The 19,787-nt window shown below is 43.2% G+C and overlaps 1 protein-coding gene across 1 annotated transcript; it reads right to left on the bottom strand.

The window, feature by feature from the left end:
• Positions 1-2,319: 2,319 nt before the first annotated feature.
• Positions 2,320-10,038, bottom strand: ING2 (inhibitor of growth family member 2). Its single transcript, XM_032769325.2, has 2 exons — positions 9,598-10,038; positions 2,320-3,645 (listed from the first exon to the last, which is right to left on the bottom strand). The coding sequence occupies exons 1-2, from the start codon at positions 9,608-9,610 to the stop codon at positions 2,978-2,980; spliced, it is 681 nt and encodes a 226-aa protein (XP_032625216.1). The 5' UTR covers positions 9,611-10,038; the 3' UTR covers positions 2,320-2,977.
• Between the last annotated feature and the right edge of the window lie 9,749 nt (positions 10,039-19,787).

The following is a 19,787-nucleotide window of genomic DNA, read 5'->3' as shown; positions in this document are numbered from 1 at the left end:
TGGAAACAAGAATAGCTTGAGTACAGCTTTAATCATTTTACCTCATTACTCTTAGTTCATTTATTGAGAAGAGCTGTTTTCCAAGCCCAAATGAATTAAGATGGTGCAGTGTACTGTGTTCCCCAGTTCAGTGACAACAGTGGAGTTGAAGACGCTAAGCACCTTGCAGCATTCAGGCCAAGGTTTCTCTTGTAAGCTTCTAGTGATAACTTAACCAGAGAATAAGATAGAAAGGTAAATTTTAGAATCACAGTATGGGATTATGGCACACTGCCACACATGAGAAATCCCTGTATTTCTTTTGACTGGAGAGATTTAAGTACATACAGACCCAAAATCTTTTTTCCTGCAGCAGCTAGCTGAAAGGACTTCTATATTCAGTGTCCTTAAGTTTACTGACCTATTTCATATCCACGAGATGTCATTAGCATGGAAGATATGAAGTAAAAAACCCCAATTCTGCAGTAGTCATGGTGATTGATAACCCCTTGAAAGTAATCAAATGGGTATCCTTTGGTTTTTCCAGAGAAATACTAGGAATAGGGAGAGTATTAGACAACCAACACTTCAAGCTACCACATGACTCATTTGGTGTCCCTGCCACTAAGAACAAGGCTTCCTATATTGGCTATTCCACAGGTGAGGTAAGATACAAGACTGCACAGGTTTGGGGCTCACTTCCCCAGATCTTTGGGCACAAGAATTTCTGTTAGTTGAGTAGTGTGCTAAATATACTTTGATTTCACAAACCATACTTCCTTTGAAGCATCATTAGCCAAAAGCACTAAAAAAAAAAAAAAGATGCACAATTGCTTAAACTGGGAGCTAGCAATCGTATTTGAAAACTTCCTGAATACATACTGACCCACAGATTGATTGAGACAAGCCTGTGGAAAAGTACCTGGACCATCACCTCCATTTAATTTACAATGATTTAGCTTGTGAGACGTGGCAATCTGCAGCCATCGTACCCACAATCCCAATGAACCGTAAGAAAGGGGCATCTTCTCACCAATAAAATCAGAAACATAATAGGTACTTACCAGCTAGGAAAAACAAAAGTGGCCATCTTACAACTGCCAGCATAACGCTGCCTAACTTAGAAGGCAATTTTGCACTGGAGAAGAGCATTAGGGACCAAAAAGTCACCAAAGTAGTAGGCTACCAGAGAAGTGGCTTCATGGATATTGTGAATACCAAACCCATGTCATGCACCCAGTAACTTCTAGGCCCCTCTCTTTGGAAGGCTTCTCAGACTGCCACATTCCTGGACAAATACAAGACCCACCATGAGTTTCTCTTCTCCATGGGCTGCACTCCTTCTTTCCTGAAAGAGACCAGCTCTTTGCACCTCCCTGCTTCCCAGCCTCCCTTAGGAGTAAAGCCAGTTAGTCTGCTTTTAAACCATAATGTCTTTCTATATCAGAAGCTAAGTGGTGTTTAAAAACCTTGCTGGCTGAGGTGTTTTAAAGCATCAATCTCCGAGGCTGTCTAGAAAAACCCTTGGAGGTTTCCTACAGATATAACCGCATGCGTTACATGCAGTTGCTGGTCATATTTTCAAGCTTTTCATATTTCGGGGGGCTGGAAACCTTTCATTAAAAAAAAAAAAAAAAGCTTCCAATTTCACACTCGCATGACTGGGAGCTGCAGCCATAAGCACACAAGTATGCCTTAATCCAGGTCTGTCCATGAATAGATCTTAATTCCACTAAGGTGGAGGTCAAGTTTGAGGAGCCCAGAAAAGCATGTACAATCATATTTTGCACACGTACATAGATGTTGCTCACAGATTAAGAAGGAGTTGAGTATATCAATATTCCTCTGCCAGCATCAATTCAAGACTTGTAAAGATAGCAGCAAGACACAGCACAGTAGCAATTATGAAGTGTAGCAATATCAGAGAAGTGAGATTCCTGGGGGAATTCTGTGCCAAAAAATAAACAGTTCTGTGCATAATTTGAAAATATTGTGCATATTTTGTCAAAGCATCACAATTTTGACAGTGGAAGCCCAGGTGTAGGGGGGGCACCGAGGAAATCACAAATTGTGCAGGAAAAAATTTAAATCATATGCCGATTATTAATCCTGTACAAATTCTGCATTGCATAGTGATGCAGAATTCCAGCTGTGCAAGAAAAAGAGCCTTACCACAGATGAGTCCTCCTGTATACAACTTAAAAGTCAAGACTAAAGGAAACCCCATTAGGATGCTTCCTAGAATTCTTCCACCAAAGACATGCATAAGAAGTATACACAAGACAGTCAAGTTCAAGACTACTATAATTGCTACCCTATCCAGAAACTGACTCCCAAATGTAAAGTCACCAAGGGAACAGTTTAATATTGACATAAAAAGCATAAATTAGTGGCATTTTCTTCATGGAAATAATACATTCATCATATGAAAGCCACTGAAGAAACAGGTTGCTTTCTAGCTTGGAAGACTATTTTACAATTAACAGTTGAATTCTTGAACCCTCATTCCAGATATTATGTGATGTTAACACAGAATCTGAAAACTTGAGGCATGGGATGTAGAACAGATTCAGTTCACAACCAATTGAGATTCTAGTAACTGTCCGAAGTTGTGAAACAGGGCTAGAAAAAGTTAAATACCATTACTGATGCTCTTGTAATACAACCAGTCTTTCAGTGCTTCCCCACCACCATTACTTTCAGGATTTTTTTTTAAATGCTAACACAGGGAGTTTAAATGAAACAAAACCCCAAAAAAACCACAACACTACTTGTAATTCCATCTATGCAGTTCTGAGGCCACCTTGTTTCAAATATTTGGTTATTCAGTGCAGAAAGTTAAAGATCACAGAAAGTATAACAGATTTTAATACTCCATTAATACTATAGATTAAAAAATATTGCATAGTCTTATGCATTTTTCCTAAAACATTGTTCTCTGTAAATTAAACAATTTTTATATAAAAGACACAACCCTTTAAAACATTTATAGCATTCACTACCTCGATCTTCTGTCCTTTTTTGATTTGTCAGTACATTTGTCCATAGTTTTCTCATTATCTCCTCTGCACTTGGGACAATACCATTTCCCCTTTGGTTTATAGGTGAGTCCAACACATGAAAAATGAAACCACTCAATGGGACACTGTTCATTGTCACATCCTATCATTTCTCCATAGGACACTTGGTTACACAAGCAGTAAGTTGGTTCATTGGGATCTATTGCAAATTCAACAGGTGAAACTTCTCTTTCTTGTTTGGCCTTGGAGCGTTTCTTTTTCTTGGACGATTTGGATCTCTTTTCTTTAGGTGGCTGGTCATCGCAGTCTTCAATCCCATTTGTTATATGGCACAGATCACGGCTTTCGCTGGTCCGCTGGCGACGGGGTCTACGAGAAGATCTTTCTGGTTGGCAAGATTCCACTTTTGCTTTTTCTAGAGGCTTTTCGTTATCTGACTCTTGGAAACACCAAGAGTGGGTCTCCATTTGCCGGGCCCTATTCTCTACCAGTTCAAGCATCTGAGTAACTATTTGAATTTTCTCATCTCCCAGTTCTTGGCTGTTGATTAGTGCTCGCTGAAGATGCTGTTGCAACCGTTTCTTCTGAATGGGATCACTTTCTGTCTTATATTTCTCATAGACATCATCGATTTCTTTTAATGCGTCTATAAAAGATAAATCAGCACAACAGTTTTTAGTCGGGGGGGAAGGGAGGAAGAATTATGCATCACAAAGTGGAACATCAAGAAAATGTAGATGCATTTCTTCCAAGAGGTAGTTCAGTCTAACATGCATACCATATACTTCAGTTAGCAGAAAATTTATTCCATGAACATAGGCTATAGGTCAAGTTAAGTATTTAGTGCTACTCTAAAGACAGGCCCTCAGAGAGGGAACTCTGATTTAATTATCAACAGAACAGTCTGCTGCAATAGAGTTTTTGCAAATTGTAAGGAATAATAATAAAAAAATCTATTCAAAACACTGTAAAGACTAGTACACAACTGGCAGGAATCCTTGGTACATGTTAGATTGCAATAGTTAAGAGTCCAACTGACAAGCAAGGAATCTAGAGTTAGCAATTCCCTAGCCCATCCAGTGGTAAAGACAATAGAAGGGGGAAATTTCTGTATTAAAGCAGGACTTACTGCTCTGCCAGAGACTAGTTAAATAGCCTCTGTGCCTCAGTTTATCCTTACATACGATTAACCTAACCTCAAAGGGCATTGAAGCAGTGTTTGTAATGCACAGCAATCCAAAGAATTACAGTCATGCATAGCTCACTTTTGGCACTGAACAGTAATAGGGTAGATTAAAACATGCAATATTAAGAGTGTTTCCTTAATATATAGGGTGTTTTTTTTGGGGCTATTCCATAATAGAAAAGTGTCCATCTACAATGTCTAGGGATAATGGGCCAGATTAAGAACAGTCAGCTTTACCAATGAGTTTTGCTTTTTTCTGCCATGTTTTGTTCAGGATAGACTTTTTGAAAATTTAGCCTTAAATTAGGCACAGTCAGTTATCTATAGCTTCGAAAAGTGACTGAAAAAAAAGCTACTCTGATGTAGGCCTACTGTAAGTCAGTTTAAATATGTCCACGCAAGCTTTTCCACTGGTTTAATGGAACCAGTTTAAAACAGATTTTAGTTAAACTTGTGTTTAGACAAGGCCTCAGATTGTGAACTTTTCAGGGCAGAGGCCACATCTTCCATGTTTGGTGCATCACAAAACATTTTCAAAAACAATACAAAGACAATTTTACTAGTGTTCTCTAAACTTCTAGAAGCATTTGCAGGACTGATGATTGGTTTATTTTCTCCCTTTTTTTGGTTTGGCAAGTCGTGCACTATCATACCTCCCTCTTCCAAAACAGCAACAAAGAATCTTCAGTGCAAGTTAAGAGTGCACGGAACTTCAATTCTCTTATTTTGTTCTTTTAGAAGTATTCTTCCCAAAACTAATGGTAACCTAGAACCTTTATTACACTTAATGATAAAGGCTTTGCTAAACATTAAATAGCCAACTGCTAATATGATATCTTTAAAGTCTTATATACAGTGTGTCACTGTGGTAATATTAGATACAGAGTTGTGACTTACTGACGTGTCAGTGGAAAAAAGTACAGGTACAACTGTCCTGTAAATATTTTGTTTGTCTGTAGTGTTTTTAGTGTATACATACCCTAGGTTGCAAATGATGCAGGTAAATAGCTTATATAACAACTGTCCCCATTATAATAAACAAACTACACATGTTCTGAAACTTCATGAAATAGCCTACTTACAACATCTAAACTTAAACTGACAACATCCCTTTGAAGTCTAAACATGAGACATGTCCTCTACACTATTCCATCCAGCGGACTTGAAATCCTAGAGCAGTGTTATCCAAAAACAAACAAACAAAAAAGTCAGTGGAGTCCAATCTCCTCAACCCAAAGGCTGAACATATTACTTCATAAAGGTCAAAGGGCTGCTGTCAATGCTCTGGAGTAGATTTTCTGTCCTGTGCTGCTCCCTTTGCCATTCAAGTGAAATGAGAAGGAGGTATCACTTGCAAGTCCCCAGTGGGGATTTCCTTTAGGGGGGAATCCTGTGGAGTGGGTGTTTCCACTGAAGTGCTACAGTGACACAGGTGTAGGCACTACCTACACAGATGGGACAGGTTCTTCCATCACCCAAATAATCTGCCTTCCAAAGAGGCAGTACTTAGGTCAATGGAAGAATTCTTCTGTCAACCTAGTACTGTCTATATCAGGTGGGGAAGTGTGTGTGTGTGGTGGGGTGGTTGTGTAGGTTAGCACACACACTTTCTAGGGGTATGTGAATTTTTCACCCCCCAAGAAACATCGTTATAACCGATGTAAGTTCCTAGTGTAGGCCAGCCCCCAGACATTGGAACATAGTGCATGAGAATGTCAAGTGAAAATAACTAGCCTTCTGTTTCTCTGTGTTTTATTCTTTGGATCACTTTAAGATTTCTCCCCAAGAAGGGTGCCACAGTTTAAGAACTACGGGACTAGCATTTGTCACATGAACAACTGAAATACAAGAAGCCAGCCGTAAGAGCACCAGTTATTTAGTGTTCCAGTTTTAACAATTTAAGCCACTAGGTAACATTGTTTAAGACTTTTTTTTTTATAAGTTTGATTTGACAGCGTTCCTTTAATGCAACTTTTAACTGAAACGGGATACGAGATGGAGACAGTATATCCTCCTGAATATATGCACTACTTTGGACAAACTTCCACATTGTGTTCTGACCCAGAGTTTAGATTCTTTAAACAATAAGCCATATCTACACAAAAATTGTATGGCTTTAACAATCCAGTATAGTTAAAAGCAGTACAACTCTCCTAGTCTGGACACAATTATACCACGTATAAATATGCTTATATAGCTTATTCCCATATGGGAAGGAAAATAAGATATACCAGTATAAGGCACAGAATACCTGTATAACTGCATCTATTTTGGTAAGATGAAAAATTTCACTTATAACAAACATAGTAACGTCATTACAAAAATCATGCAGACCAGGCCTGAAACAGGACCTTGTCCTGATACTAAAATATAAAGGGATAAGGGATTAGAGGAAGGGACCACCACAAAATTAGGATGTCCACTTTTTTCCTTGGGTGCATATCTTAATTACTCCACCCATGTTTTCTACAGATAGTTTCTTCAAGGTTAATCAAACAACAGGATTTCAATTATTCAAATCTCACTTATCTGAGCTCCCTATTTATTCAAAACAGTGTGACTTCTCCAAACTTTCTAAACTTAGATTAGCCTGGATAAAATTGTGCTTTTTCCGGCCACAAGAGGCTGCTGTAGCACTTGGTGGTTCATCCCTCTCAAAACTAAAAATATTTTTGTGGAGAAGGAAGACACTAAACCAGGCCTGGGAAAAAATAGCTAACCTAGTTTCCTGGAGGACTGGGACAGGGGTGTAGTACATTCAGTCCACTCTTGCTTAAGTCAGTTCTACAGTTAAAGGGAAACCGAATCTGAAAGCTAGTTTACTTGGTGGTACTGTTCTACTTGTTTTCGACAGACCACTTGTCTAGGCTTTCTTGGGTTAGATACTTTGATGGTATTTGATTACCTAATGCTGTACTTCAGTTTACACTACCGGTTAAGCTATTTTTCATAATATAGCATTTCTGTAAGAGGCCAGAGTTTTCTCTTGAGAGCCTTTTCAACCTCTATATTGCTGGTTTGGGAACATAAGCCATATAAGGGTATCTTTTAAATTTATTCTTGCAATGCAATTTACAAAAAGGGTACATCCTCTTTTATTTCTTAGAGTCTGAGACAAGGGACAACACACACCAGGTTCCTTCCCTCTTTTCCCAAGCTCCTAGACTTCAACCCCACCACCACTGGTCACTGATGCTGCTTCTTTATAGCAATAACAAAGGCAGAAAAACATTTAGAGAAAAAAATTAAAAAGATACTGAAATGTTATGGTTAAAAGTAAAAAAGCATCAAAAATCAGGGTTTCAAGAGCTATGGCGCTTGGCAAATGCAACTCAGCCATCATGTATAGCAAGAATAAATGCTTGCCTCATGTAATAAGTTTAAGACACGCCCTCCCCCCCCCCAGATTATTTTAGACTGAAGGTTTGATCATGCATGACAGATACTGTTTGACTAGAGGTCAGACACCTGCCCCCCCATGAAGCAGCACCAACAACTTTTAAATGGTCTAAATTATACTAGCCATGCTATCAAAATGCCTTCAAATTGGTCTGGGAGAAAAATCCTCTGAAGTTCAATGTTCTCAAAAAACAATAAAAATAATATATAAAAAGCTGTAACTACCTATGGGGCCAACAGGGAAATAATTTCATTTTAATGTATGCAACAAGAATACATATCAATTCTTAGAGATTGAATCTACCTAACATTCAGAAAGTGGTTGCTCAGGAACACCCACATAAGCTTGTGTGGTTAAGAGAAACTGCTAGACTGTTTGACCTTGGCAACAGGATTCAGTGTACCTCAGCAAATAAGATATTAATTAGAATGATAATTCAAACTCAGGAAAGAAGCGTGAGACCAAGCTTTTGTAAACTTTATGGAATCCAGAAATTTTAACAAAAGCTTGGTCTCATGCATCTTTCCTGATTAATTAGAATGATAATTCAAAGAACACCTTTTCAATTGCCATACAGGCCACCTTAAGGGAATTGACAACTTAGACGTCTCCATTCACCCAAACTGAAAAGGATTAATAATATTTTGTTACAAAGCTGGGTAACATGTATCCAGTTGTGCTCTCTCTAGTCTTTTAGTTGATGCATCATAAAGATTGGAACTCCACTCTCTTAGCAATACCTTTTTGATGTAATCTGGTATCTCTTCATTCTTTCACCTGATAATGCCACTGAGTTACAGATCCCAGCAACAATTAGAATGAAGGGCTTTAGGATAGCCCAAACAAGAATCTGCGTAGTTTGTCTGGAATGGAATGTTTTAAATCCATGTTTAATTTACACTTCAGTTGCAGATAACATTTTAACTACAGCTCAGATTGTTTTGGTGTACTACAAATTGCTTCTACTGTTTAACAGAGTTGAGCAACACGTTACTAGTTTGATTATTCCTCATTCCCCATTCTTTGAACAAACCTAAACATTTAGAGTTATCAGGGTCAAGCATGTGACCTCATATCTCAGAGCAGTGAATGTTAATTGTCTTTATGTTCAAGGTAGTTTAACAAACAGACTTTTGATCTTTTACTATGTCAATGAGTATTGACAAACCAATGCCTCAACATTCACACAGAGCAACTAAATTACAGCAGCCGTGGGAACTATGAATGACTTGCACCTTTAGGGGTCCGAACACTGCATTACTGATTCATTTAAGAAATATTTGCCTGTAACGTGGCCTCCTAGATATGACGATAATACAAATAAGTTCTTGATAGAACAGAAGTTCTGGGGCAGCCCACATCCAAGGAGGTTGATTTGAATGTAACTATTCAGTTATGCATTCAAGTTATGCTGCACTGTACAACCTAGTAGGTAGAACTGGAAGTCTTCCAGTGATTTACTGAGACCTATGTACATTCCTTAACCAGGACCACTTCCTCATACCAGCCCCTTGCCGCTTTGTAAAACTGGGACAACACTTAAGCATCTCATTAAAACACTTAGAAGTTGTGTCACCTTTCATCCAAGAATTTCATATATCTCCATCTTACAGCACACTGTGCCCTACAGATCATGCTAAATGTGAGGTTCCAAGTGTGGTGAGGTTAAGGGGACAAGCAACTCCTCAAGGAGCAATTTCACAGCCTAGTGTGCTACAGGGTACAAAACCCCAGACAGCACAGATTGCACATTCAGTTCCCAATGTGTAGTCTAATAAAATCATAGCAGGACAGAATTCTAGAAAGAACAGCTTGTCAGAATGAAGAAATAGAGAAAAGCTATGAAAGGTTAAAATAAATCAGTAAGGCTTTACATTCATCTTAGTCAGTTTAGAAGGTATTACCAAACATGTATGAGTTAACCATGAACTACATATGCAATAGTTTCCTCAATACCGTGCCCCCCTCCCCAGATTATTATGTAGAAATTTAAATACTGTAATTAGTCAAACCTGCTTGCAGCATTACTTCTAAACTCAATTCCTTGATCCTCAGAGGGAAGGTCTTAAGTCCACCGTGCCTTTGCAGTTGCAGATAAAGACCTAGACTCTCGTGCACCCAATCGGTATGTCAAACAGCCAAACTTTCTAGAAGGCAGATTCTCTACCCTAGGCCAGGAGTAAGTGCTATTTTGTCCTTCCAGAGCACTCTCCCGCAAACCCCTCAGCACATGCTCTTCCCACCGGGACAATGACATAACACCGAGCAGCCCAGAGACTTGCCCACGCACGAGTCGCCGCCCAGCACATGTCACCTGCCCAGGCTGGGGCAGGGCAGAGACCCCGTTCAGAGACTCACCACCAGAGAGCGGCGGCCTCTCATTACCAGGTCCACCGCACACCGAAGGGCTCCTCCACCCCCCGTTACGGCGGCTCCCGCAGCTACCGGGCGGGGGAGGAGAAGAGAGATGTAGAAGCCGCCACCCTCCCCACAACTCCCCGGGATGCTGAAGTCCCGCGCTGCCCGCTCCCTCCCCAGCCCCAGCGGGGAGAGGGGCCGCTTCCCCCGCCCCCGGAGCCTCTCCAAGCCTCTCTCCCCGCGGGGCTGGCCGTGACCCCTCCCCCAAGCGCGGGGGGTGACAGGGCTGAGGCAGCGGACGGGGTCGGCTTCGCAGAGCCAGGCCCCGCACTGGGGCCAAACCACCCACAGAACCGCAAGCACCGAGCCGGGCCCCGCATCCCCCCCTAGGCCCCGCCTCAGAGACCGGACTCCACCCCCTTGGGCCGCGTCTCCTCCTCCCAGCCGGGACTCGGCCGGGCCCGGCCCCAGCCCGCGCTCACCTTGGCACTGCGTGTCCAGCTCCCGCAGCAGGGACACGTTGCGCTGGATGTCCAGCGGCAGCGACTCCACGCACTCCAGATAGTCCTGCACGTAGAGCGAGAGCAGCCGGGCCCGCTCCCCGCCGGGCCCCGCCAGCGCCGCCGGGCCCNTCTGCATCATCCCCCCGCGCCAGCAGCACATGCACCCCCGGCCGCCCCCCCTCCCGGCGCTCACACCCCGCCGGGGGCGCCCTGGGCCGGACCTCTGGGCCCTCCCGCCGCTGCTCCCTGTGGGCTGTGCACGGGGCTTGTCGGCTGCGGCTCCGCTCCCGACGCCGCTGGCAGATCCTGGGGTCCCTTAGCTTCCCCCCACCTTGGCTCTGCGGCCGCTGCCGAGGCAAACCACTTGGAGCCCCCGCCCCTGGCTGGACGGTGGCTTTGCGCATGCGCGAGGCCCTGCCCTAATAAGGCGCGGCTGGCAGCGCTGTGAGGGGTTCGCATTCTCCCGCCTTCCCCTCCGGCCCGCTCCTATTGGTTCGGGGCCTGGAGGCGAAGGGGGAGGCGGGGCTCTCTTAAAGGGAAACTAACACTCTTTCCAGCCCCTTCCTCCTCAGCCCTGCGTTCTCTGTGCTGCTCTCAGAGGTGGCTGGCACACAGGGGCCGCTCCCAGCCCGTGGGCAGTGGGACCCTGTGCCGTCACCCGTCCCACGTAGGCTGTGGCTTGCCCCGTAGTGGGGCAGTGCCGGGCTCCAAGGGGGCGTGACACACTTTTTAAATGCAAGTGGGGCTACTCCACTGCCCTTTTCTACTAAAGGCAGGGGGCGCACAGGTGTAAATCACCACACATTTTGTCTTGAGGCCGTTGAATGCCATAGTTGCGCCTAGTGATGATGAGTTGTTATACGATATATTTTGAAAATTGATGTTTCTTCCACCCCACACTTTCCGATCCATGTTTCCTGGGTTCAGTCACCCTTTGCATGTTTCTTCATCCTTGCAGGATGATCCCTGTAACATACTGTAACTAATTTATTGACATAAATCTGCCACAACTTGTGAAGAAGTTGTTTTATTTCATCCTCGTCCCTCCCCCCAAAAAAGAAGGGGTGCCCGCTGATGGATCAGGCAGTTTGGTATTTTCTGCCCACATCGCTTACATATTTGAAGATAACGTTCTGTCCTGCACTTTCCTTTCTGTAAGTATCATCTTTGGAACCATTTCAGCATCTGAAAGAATGCTGTCTTTTCACCTTGCTGAAACCTAATTTCTGGTTTCCAAATGCACTACGCTGGGGGTATGGCGAGGGAGAGGGAAGTTCTATTGTAGTGCAATGTATATGCAGGTAAAAAGTGTCTGCAGGTAGCTGGTACTTTTATCATCGAAACATCTGCAGCAGCTATGGCTAATTTCTAAACAGAAATGCATTCTTCAGGATGGGGACAGATTTGTACCAGTAGTACATTAATAGACTATAAGCAGGCAAAAAATACCTTTCCACTACATTAGAATATGCTCCAAAAGCACACTTTTCTCACAATGGCAATTTATATGGTGTGATCTCTAATTAATTTATAGTCTTTGAGTTGCAAGTAGCTCTATCTTAGGCCATTCTAGCCCACAATAAGAAATATTGATTTTCTTGACGAAGGAATAAGATAAACGATCATGAAAAACTATTATTTAGAAAAGTTCAATGACAATTTATCCCCAGAATTTTAGAGAATTATAAATAAAGCCTCAAAGAAATTTAGTCTTTTCAAATCCACTTGCCTACCAACAAAGTCTCTAATTTTAATAGAGCTTCCTATCTCCCCAAAGTCTGATGCAGAATTTGTCTCAGATATCAGCAACAAAAAACAGAGACTTATATTTCTTAGCAGTGAAAGACTTGGAACAATTATATTACTCAAGTTTACTTACCAAGAAATTTGGATTTAATTTACAAAACTCTTTTCAGCTATTTTCATGTGAATTCTGCTACACTGACAACTCTCCGACTCCACCTACTATGAAGAACTCAGAGAAGACCCAACTGCACAGTTTACCCAGGAATTTAAGGATTTCATCAAATCCTGCCTGAAACAATTCCAAGAGGAACTCTACCACCTCATCCCCCACAATTCCACCCCAGGGAACTTCTACATGCTTCCCATGATATACAAGCAAGGGATCCCAGGCAGCTCCATCATATGTGGCCATGGCATTCTTACTGAAGGAATATCAAGACTCATAGAAACAATCCTCAAGCCACTCACCACACAAAGGGCCAACTTCCTCCAAGACGCAACCAACTTTCACCAGAAACTCCACAACATTAACAGCCTCCCTCAGAACACCATCCATGCCACCATGGATTTTTTTCACAAATCAGTTTCCAAAGTGAAAAAAACTAGCCAGTTTCATTTTAATTTGTGGTAAATTGTTAAAAAAGTTTAATTTTATGGCACTGATCATCACTACATGGATGATTCAGACCACATTATCAGTGCAATATCTACTGGTGTTATCAATAACATTTATATTGTAAAAAATTTAGGACTTTATATACTTTTCTTCCAATGCAAAATGACTAGATTTATTGAACTAGTACAAAACGCTTTAAAAAGAAGTTGTATATTTTGAGTTGTTGTAGTTACACTTGTAATGAGTATGGACATCTGTCTCATTCTGCAATCTTATAACAAAATTCAACTGAAAAATACAAGTTTCCATTGAAGAGCCGTGAAATAAAGCAATAATCGTAATTTTCTCTTAAGTCAATGACAGCACATTTAAACTGCTAAATCCCAATCTATTTCCATGATCTAGGATTATGCATGCACCATTGGTAGAGTGATATTCAATAAAATTAGTTCTGAATAATTCATAGAGGGCATGAAAATGGTTTTATAGATGTCTGTCTTCTGTGTAATCTTACTAATACTGTTGAAAGTTTGCAAATTGTGTGACACTGTAGAGTTTCAGTAGTAACCTTACCAGTGCTATGTAAAATGGTATGACACCTTCCTATTCTGCCCAGTGTTTCCCTGTTTACATGTCTAAGGATTGACTACAGCATTACACAGTTCATTTGTTTTTCCATCAGGACCTCTATATACTGATCAGTCACTGCTTTTCTGTATACAGTCCCCCATTCTGTAGGCTTGGCTTACATTTTTTGTTACTACATGTACTACTTTGCCTTTGGCTATATTAAAATGCATGTTTGTGCCCAGTTTGCCAAGTGATACCGATTGCACTGCATAACTGACCTTTCCTCAGGATTATATTTTCTACAACACTAATCTTTGTCATCCATAAATTTTATAAGCAACGATTTTATATTTTCTTCAAGATCATTCATAAAAATATTAAATATGATTGGGCCAAGAACTGATCTCTGCAGAACTCCAGTAGAAATAAATCCATTTAATGATGATTCTGTATTAAGGATTATATTTTGAGAGCGAATAGTTAGTCACCCTTAATATGTCTTGTCATAAATATAAAGGAAAGGGTACTAATCTTTATGTGTGCAGTAAAATAGAATCACTCCTGACCAGAGGTACTGAATCACTTTACCTGTAAGGGGTTAAGAAGCTCAACTAACCTCTTGACCAAAAGGACCAATAAGGAAAGAAGATACTTTCAAATCTGGGGGGGCGGGGCAGAAGGTTTTGTTTGTGCTCTCTTTGTTGTTCTCTCTCTGGATGGAAAGAGAGACCCGGCAGAAAAAACATCTGAAAACATACCTGAAATGAGCATCTAAGATTACAAAAATTGTAAGTAATGGCAAGAAAATGAGTTAGATTATCTTTTGTTTTAGCTTTGCCCCAGGGTCTGCGATAATGTGGTGATATGCCCTGGTTTGGTTGAAAACATGTCCTGGTACCGGTTGATCATCTCTCCTTCTTCTGGTTCGGTGTCAGATCAGGGGATATCCTGATCTGCTCATGTAGGTTATTTCCCTGGATTGGGGCCTCTTGGACCACAACACATGCCTCTTGCTGGTGCCAAGGTTTCAAGAGGTGAATGTGATAAATCTGTTCTTATTTCCAGAGTCCTTGCTGCCACACCTTGTAGGTTACTTCCCCCACGGGTTCAACCACCTGATAGGGCCCCTGCCATGGGCCAAAAGCTTGCTTTCTGCCATGGGTACCAACACCATTGCACGATCCCCTGGTTGTAACTGTCAGATTTTTGCCTGGTGACTGTTGGGTTCGCTGGGCCTCCTGCACCTTTTCCAAATGTTCCTGTACAATAGGGTTGACCCTGGCTATCTGGTCTCTCATCTGCAATACATATTCAATTATATTTCTCCCCTCATTGGGTTCCTTTTCCAAGATTTCTTTGGCGATATCTAGTATGCCACAGGGGTTGCGCCCGTATAATAACTCAAAGGGGAAAAACCCAGCTGAGGCCTGAGGTACCTCCCGGATGGCGAACATAAGGTAAGGTAGTAGGGTGTCTCAATCCTTCCCATCCTGACTTATCACCTTCCTTATCATAGCCTTGAGGGTTCGATTAAACCTTTCTACTAGCCCATTGGTCTGCGGGTGAGAGACTCAAGTTCTCAGGGTATGTATGTGGAGCAGGGTACAGAGGTCCCTCATTAGCTTCGACATAAATGGGATTCCTTGGTCTGTTAATATCTCCTCTGGTAGCCCCACTTGGGCAAAGATCCCCACCAGCTCTTTGGCTATCGTTTTAGAGGCCGTGTTCCACAGGGCGACGGCTTCTGGGTAACGAGTAGCATAGTCCAGAATGACAAGTATATATTGGTGGCCCAGAGACATCTTCTCCAGGGGTCCCACTAGGTCCATGGCTATTCGTTCGAAGGGCACCTCTATGACGGGAAGGGATACTAAGGTGCCCTCAAGTGAGGACAGGGACTGTGCAGCAGACACTCCGGGCGGGAGGCACAATACCTCTGCATTTTTTCATGTACTCCGGGCCAGAAGAACGGTCGTAGGACCCATGCCAGGGTCTTCTCTACCCCTAAATGGCCCCCAAAAAGATGACTATGAGCAAGACTTAATACAGCGTTCTGGTGTTTTTGAGGTACTAGGAGCTGCTCTGCTTTCTGCCCCTGTACTGATGCAACCCGGTACAACAGAGCCTTTTTCATTATGAAGTAGGGTCCTGGTCCCTGGGTTTTCCCTTCCACGGGAACCCCATCTATTTCTGTCTAAAGTTGTTGTACGTTGGATCTTCAGTCTAGTCCTGTCCAAAATTTTCTCTCATGGGGCTAATCTGTCTGATTAGGGGGCCAGTCTCCATCACCTCTCCTGCTTCAGAGGCATTAGGGTTGGGGTCTGGCTCGGGTGCTTCTCCTTCCAGGGCAGCTTCCTTTCCAGCTACCCCGGTCCACCTGCCTATCTCTGGGTCAGGATCCAGGTCCCCAAGCCCCTAGCTGCCTTTCTTTCCCTTTTTGTCTTTCTGCCCCACTTGGGAGTGCAGAACAAATCTGGGGATATTTCAGAGAAGATTGGGGGTTGACAGTCTACTGTGGATGCCTTCCTAACTTCAAGGTTTCCCTCTTTCTCCAATCCCCCTACTGGGAGCAGGTCTCCAAATCCTGGGAAGTCCCTCCCTATGAGCACCAGGTATGGAAGTTTAGGGACCACACCTGCTGCTACCTCAGTAGCATTCCCTTGGATTTAAACTTTTACTGGGATAGTGGGTATTAACTAATTGTCCCATGGACGCATGTCACCCCTGCGTGTTTTGTCTGTAGCAACCAACTACATTTCACAAGCTTTCCTGAGATGAGTGTGATGGCACTTCCTGAATCTATCATTGTTCAGTCTCTACTCCACTTAACCTCAATTGCCTGATATATTTGTGTGGGGTTAATGCAACCCACACAGTGTGAACTAGGGAGCATGGGTTTTCACAGCTTCCTAGATTACACTGCATATGCTCCTCGGCATTTGGGCACTGGGCAGCTATGTGTCCCCACTCCCCGCAGGCATAACGTCTGTATGGAGCCCTAGGCATTCCCTGCTCTCTCGGTTCGGGTAGCCTAATGACTCTATCTTCTTCCCCCTCAGTGCTCCGATTCTTTGTGGCCTCCGGTGGGCCTTCAGCTCCTCTCTTTTTCCACCTGGGTCCTCCTGGTGGCCCAATCTCCCGAGCTCTGGGGCTTGGTGCTGCTAGTTTAACCCGGGGTGCCTCTTCCTTAACTGGTTGAGTCAGCTCCCTCGCCGTCCTTCGCCTCTTTACCAGTGTGACAACCTTGTTATAGGTGGAGGGTTTGTTCTGGCTTACCCAGGCACAAAGGTCTAGTGGTAGTCCTCTCATGTACCGGTTGAAGACCAGAACCTCTAGTATCTCCTCCAGACTCTGGGACTTGGTTCGTAACCACTTTCATGTGAGATGGATGAGGTCATATAATTGGGACCGTGGGGTTTTGTTTTCCTGGTACCTCCACTCATGATACCTCTGGGCCCACACTGCTGTCATTATCCCAGATCTGGCCAGGATCTCTGCTTTCAGTTGGGGGTAGTCTGCCGCAGCCTCTTCAGACATATCATAGTGGGCCTTCTGGGCCTCCCCACACAGGAATGGGGTCGAGGATGCCAGACCACTGATCTCGAGGCCAAGCCTCCTGTAGGGCTGTCCTCTCAAAGGGCAGGAGATATGCCTCTACGTCTTCCTCCCGCGTCATTTTCTGCAGCCAATTGCTGGCCCATATGATCCGCGTCCCACCATGGGTGCAGTTCATCTCTGTAAGGGCCTTCACTTGATTTACCAGTTCCCACAACATTGGTTTACCAGTTCCTACAACATTGTACGGTCTTGAGTGACCTGGTCCATTAACAAGCATTGGTCTCCTGTGCAGCCGCACTGCCTCCTGTTGGGTGGCTTCCTGGACATGGGTAGCCTCCTGCTGGGCAGCCGTGGCTTGTATCAGTGCCTGCAATACGTCCTCCATTGTGGTGGGGGAAAAAAAACAAACTCCCCTTTAAAAAAAATAACAACAACAACACTCTCCTGCTTCTGTCGCATTGTGTGCACCAAATCCCACACCAGACACCAGTTATGACAAAGTTCCTCCTCTGCCTTGGTGGGTCCTGCGCTTATTGGTGGATTTGCTTGCCTCAGAGATTCATGGCAGCCCTCAGTTTGGCCCCTTTTGCCAGTGGCTTAAACCTGCCGTTCACTCAGCTAACTTCATCACTGGCCAGAATGGGGAAAAGGAGGAGAACAATCCTCGCAGTCTCTGCTGAACCCCCTAGTGGATTGCGGGACAGGCCAGGGACCTTCCCCTCTGGTGGGACCCACAGTCCAGGTCAACTCCTCTTGTATCAAAATAGGGAGTTGAGGAGATAGGGGGAACCCGGGTCCACCCTCTACTCCGGGTTCCAGACAAGGGCCCTGTGGATTGCAACTGTCCACAGTGTCTCCTGTAACAGCTGTATGACAGCTACAACTCCCTGGGCTATTTCCCCATGGCCTCCTCCCAACACCTTCTTTATCCTCACCACAGGACCTTCCTCCTGATGTCTGATAATGCTTGTACTTCGCAGTCCTCCAGCCTACTCACTCTCAGCTTCTGGGATCTCTTGCTTCCAGCTCCTCGCACACACCTCACTAACTGAAGCAAAGTCCTTTTTAAAACCAGGTGCCCTGATTAGCCTACCTATCCTAATTGATTCTTGGAGCTTCTTAATTGGTTCCAGGTGTCCTAATTAGCCTGCCTTAACTGGTTCCAGCAACTTCCTGATTGTTCTGGAACAGCACATTATCTCACTCAGGGAAAAGGGACCTGCTTATATCTACCTTCTATCACTCTCCTGTAGCCATCTGGCCTGACCCTGTCACAGTAGATTATGGTTTTGACTATGTTGGATTCCTGAGATAGAAGGCTTCATATGAAAAAGGAACAAGCCATTTTTGCCCAAGAAAAATAAGGATCTTGTTGACATGTTCCTACAGTAGCAGTCACTTTTTGAGGGGAACAGAAAAGAATACAAAGAACCACACCCCTGCAACAAAGGGAAACTCAGCAAGTTTATGAGAAAGAAGTATGCTGTGGAACTTCAGGAAGAGTCAATGACTGATTATTCTGGACCCTCATAATGATATTTGCATATGCTTATGTTCATTTTCCCTCCAGGTCAGACAATAAGTATCCTGAAATTTGAGTACTATTTTGAGTCAATGGTTGGCATTTACTAAATTCAGATATTACGGTCACTCCACTGATGAGTTAAAGATTCTTGGAAGTCCCTAAGAACCTCTTGTTAAAATTTTGCCACCAACCTAAAGTGAAACTTGAGGCAATTTCCTTACCTTTCAGGAATTCATTGTCCTTCTGGAAAATGCTGAACCATCCCTTCCAGAGATGACTCATCCCTGATGAGGATGAAAAAGAGAATAACTAAAAATACTGCTGAAGAAAAATTTTTTAGTTATGAAATAATCAAGTAGCCCTGACTGGCAGGTATCTTTAAATATTTCCCAGGGAGGCACTCACTGCCACCACCATTTCATATTACCCAAGTGGAACACTGTGCTATATTACCAATATACATGTTTTTCAGAAACAATTTATTAGTATTTCCAACAAGGTATAGCTTTGTCTTATTCTTTGGTTCTAGTTTTGACAAAACATTTTTGTTTAAACAAGAAAACAATGAATGGAATGACCTCTTTCTAACTAAATCTCAGAATTTGTACTCCATCCTCATCCTCCTTGACCTGTCAGCCACCTTCAACACAATCAGCCATGCTCTTTCTGAAATCTTGTCCTCCCTTAGCTTCAGTGACTGTTGTCTCCTGGTTCTCCTTCTACTTACCAGTCCAATCACTTCTTCAGGTGTCATTTGGAGGATCTTCCTTTTCTCCTCCTCCACTTGTCTGTGGGGGTTCCACACAGCTTTGCCCTTGATCTCTTTCTTTTCTCCCTCTACACCGTATCTCTCAGTAAACACAACTTCAACAAACAATTTTATGCTGATGACTTACAAATCTCTCTCTCTTTTCCAGACCTGTTTCCTTCTGTCTAAACTAAAAATCTCTCTGACATCTCTTCCTGGTTGTCTAACTGTCAGATCAAGTGCTAAATGGTTAAAAGAGAGCTCATAAGCTTCCCCCTCAAACCTTCCTCCTACCTTCTTTCTCTGTCACTGTGGAAACCACCAATCTCCTGTCTACCACTCAAGCCTGTAACTTGAGCATCATCTTCAACTTGGACCTCTCTAGGTCCTCATGTCCAGGCTACACCTAAATCTTGATGATTCTTTCTGCATAACATCTCTAAGATGTGGCCTTTCCTATCCATCCACACAGCTAAAACTCTTGTCCAAGCTCTCATTATCTCCATTCTCGATTGCTTTGACATCTTCCTGTTTGGCTTTGACAAATGGAATCTTGCCCTGCACATATCCATTCCAAA

Source organism: Chelonoidis abingdonii, chromosome 5 (genome assembly GCF_003597395.2).
Source record: "Chelonoidis abingdonii isolate Lonesome George chromosome 5, CheloAbing_2.0, whole genome shotgun sequence".
NCBI lineage: Eukaryota > Metazoa > Chordata > Testudines > Testudinidae > Chelonoidis > Chelonoidis abingdonii.
This window is presented reverse-complemented; position numbering and strand designations above follow the sequence as displayed.